This window comes from Penaeus japonicus, unplaced genomic scaffold (genome assembly GCF_977035675.1).
Source record: "Penaeus japonicus unplaced genomic scaffold, GWHDUDI00000001_assembly GWHDUDI00000034, whole genome shotgun sequence".
NCBI classification, from domain to species: Eukaryota; Metazoa; Arthropoda; class Malacostraca; order Decapoda; family Penaeidae; genus Penaeus; species Penaeus japonicus.
The window spans coordinates 18,839,111-18,841,610 of NW_028234436.1; the positions used below are offsets into that span (position 1 = coordinate 18,839,111).

A 2,500-nucleotide genomic window follows, 5' to 3' on the forward strand; every position below is an offset into this window, starting at 1 on the left:
TAAAAATGTAAATGTGAAAATGTAAAATGTAAATGTAAAAATGTAAAATGTAAAATGTAAATGTAAAAATGTAAAATGTAATGTAAAATGTAAATGTAAAATGTAAAATGTAAATGTAAAAATGTAAAATGTAAATGTAAAAATTTTAAATGTAATGTAAAAATGTAAAATGTAATGTAAAAATGTAAAATGTAAATGTAAAAATGTAAAATGTAAAATGTAAATGTAAAAATTTTAAATGTAATGTAAAAATGTAAAATGTAAATATAAAAATGTAAAATGTAAATATAAAAATGTAAAATGTAAATATAAAAATGTAAAATGTAAATGTAAAAATTTAAAATGTAATGTAAAAATGTAAAATGTAAATGTAAAAATGTAAAATGTAATGTAAAAATGTAAAATGTAAATGTAAAAATGTAATGGGAAAATGTAGATTCGAAGAGTTTATGTGCAAGATGAAGTCTCTGCAACACAAAAGAATAAAATCCAATTCGAGGGAATTTCTCCGGCTTCACCTGGAACGTCCTGAGGATGGGTGATTCATCAGGTCCCAGGTCACTAACATCGCACATCCAAGCCTTCGCGGTCTTGTCGTAGGACGTGCTGAAGATGAACTCGTCCGTGCAGATCACCCTTGCAATGCGCGATTCGTGACCTGTTCAGAAAAAAGAGAACCTGGTGACAGGTCTCCAAAGCGCACTACAGGACTCGGATTGTTAACATTAACATTTTTAACATGAACACCTTCCACGAAAACCTGTCTTGCTTTTCCGTATAGACTATCGATATGGTCTAAGTGTGGATTAAGGAACAACCTTCAACGTCCATGTTTTGTTTTTTTGTTTTTTTTTTCTTAATACCATACACTAAGGTGAACGTACCCTCGTAGACGTAGAGGCAGTCACAGGTGGTCATGTCCCACTTCCTAAGGGTGTTGTCTGCCGCGCCCGTAATGATGTACGTGTCGACGATGGCGGCACACGTGATGTACGAAGTGTGGCCCCTTGGAAGAGATTGTCACGTTTTTAATGTCGTTACTTGTTTACAGCGTTGGCTTTCGTTATATCTCAAAGGAGGCTTTTGCTTGTCACAACATACATACTGACACACTCAACACAAATTCATTATACAGACACATACCCAAAACTTACTCAACATACAGACAGACACTCAACACTACTCAACATACAGATAGACACTCATGCATACTCAACACACACTCAACACAAATTCAACAAACAGACAACACTCAACACACAGACACACACTCAACAAAACTCAACAAACAGACACACTCAACACACAGACACACACTCAATAAAACTCAACAAACAGACACACTTAACACACAGACACACACTCAACAAAACTCAACAAACAGACACACTCAACACACAGACACACTTAACACACAGACACACACTCACACAAACTCAACAAAAAGACACACACTCAACACAAACTCAACAAACAGACACACTCAACACAAACTCAACAAACAGACACACTCAACACAAACTCAACAAACAGACACACTCAACACAAACTCAACAAACAGACACACTCAACACAAACTCAACAAACAGACACACTCAACACAAACTCAACAAACAGACACACTCAACACAAATTCAACAAACAGACACACTCAACACAAACTCAACAAACAGACACACTCAACACAAACTCAACAAACAGACACACACAACACAAATTCAACAAACAGACACACTCAACACACAGACACACAAACTCAACACAAACCCAACAGACGCCCAGTTCCAAGCAGAAGAACCCCGATTCCAACCCTCGTCCTTCAGCTGGAATCCCCAACAGACAAGACGTCTCACTCACTTGAGGACCCCGAGGCACTCCGTGTCCTCGGTCTTCGTGCTCCACATCCTCGCCGTCTTGTCCTCGGAGCCAGTGACCAGCAAGGAGCCATCGTCGGAGAGTGCCACGCAGTTGATGGCATCCTCGTGGTCACACATCGTCTCCTTCAGGAAGTTGTCGTTAGCTTTGCTTCCTCCGCCTCCCATCCTGCCTGGTCTTTTGTCGAGGCCCTTGACTGTCTATTCTTCCCTGTGGCGGAGGGAACGGGATAGATTGATAGATTTATTGATAGATATAGATAGAGGGATTGGAGAGACAGATGGACGGAGGGGATAGATAGCTTGATAGACCGCACTGATGGGTAGATAGACAGCAATGATAGGTATGTAGACACTTTGGATAGATAGATCGGTAGAATGGATAGACGAAATGGATAGATAAAAAGACGAAATGGATAGATAGATAGACAGATCATCAGGATGGATAGATAGACCGACAGAAAGGATAGAAAGATAGAAAGAATGGATTGGTAGATAAACAGAATAGGTAGATGTTTAGACAGAATAAATAGACAAACGGACGGAAGGGATAGATAGATCGAATAGACTAGAATGAATAGACAAAATTGATTTAAATGAAATGGATTAATAGATGAGTGAATAGA

The 2,500-nt window shown here is 38.4% G+C and overlaps 1 protein-coding gene across 4 annotated transcripts in view; it reads right to left on the bottom strand.

The window, feature by feature from the left end:
• The window catches only part of LOC122246256 (uncharacterized), a 21,626-nt gene that overhangs the window by 7,435 nt on the left and 11,691 nt on the right, over nt 1–2,500 (bottom strand). For all 4 annotated transcript variants that reach the window (XM_086530883.1, XM_086530884.1, XM_086530882.1 and 1 more), the window contains exons 2-4: nt 1,858–2,085; nt 885–1,006; nt 519–658 (exon numbers count right to left, since the gene is read on the bottom strand). In XM_086530883.1, coding sequence (XP_086387009.1) covers nt 519–658; nt 885–1,006; nt 1,858–2,042 — 447 coding nt within the window. In that variant the 5' untranslated portion in view covers nt 2,043–2,085. The remainder of the gene's footprint in view (nt 1–518; nt 659–884; nt 1,007–1,857; nt 2,086–2,500) is intronic.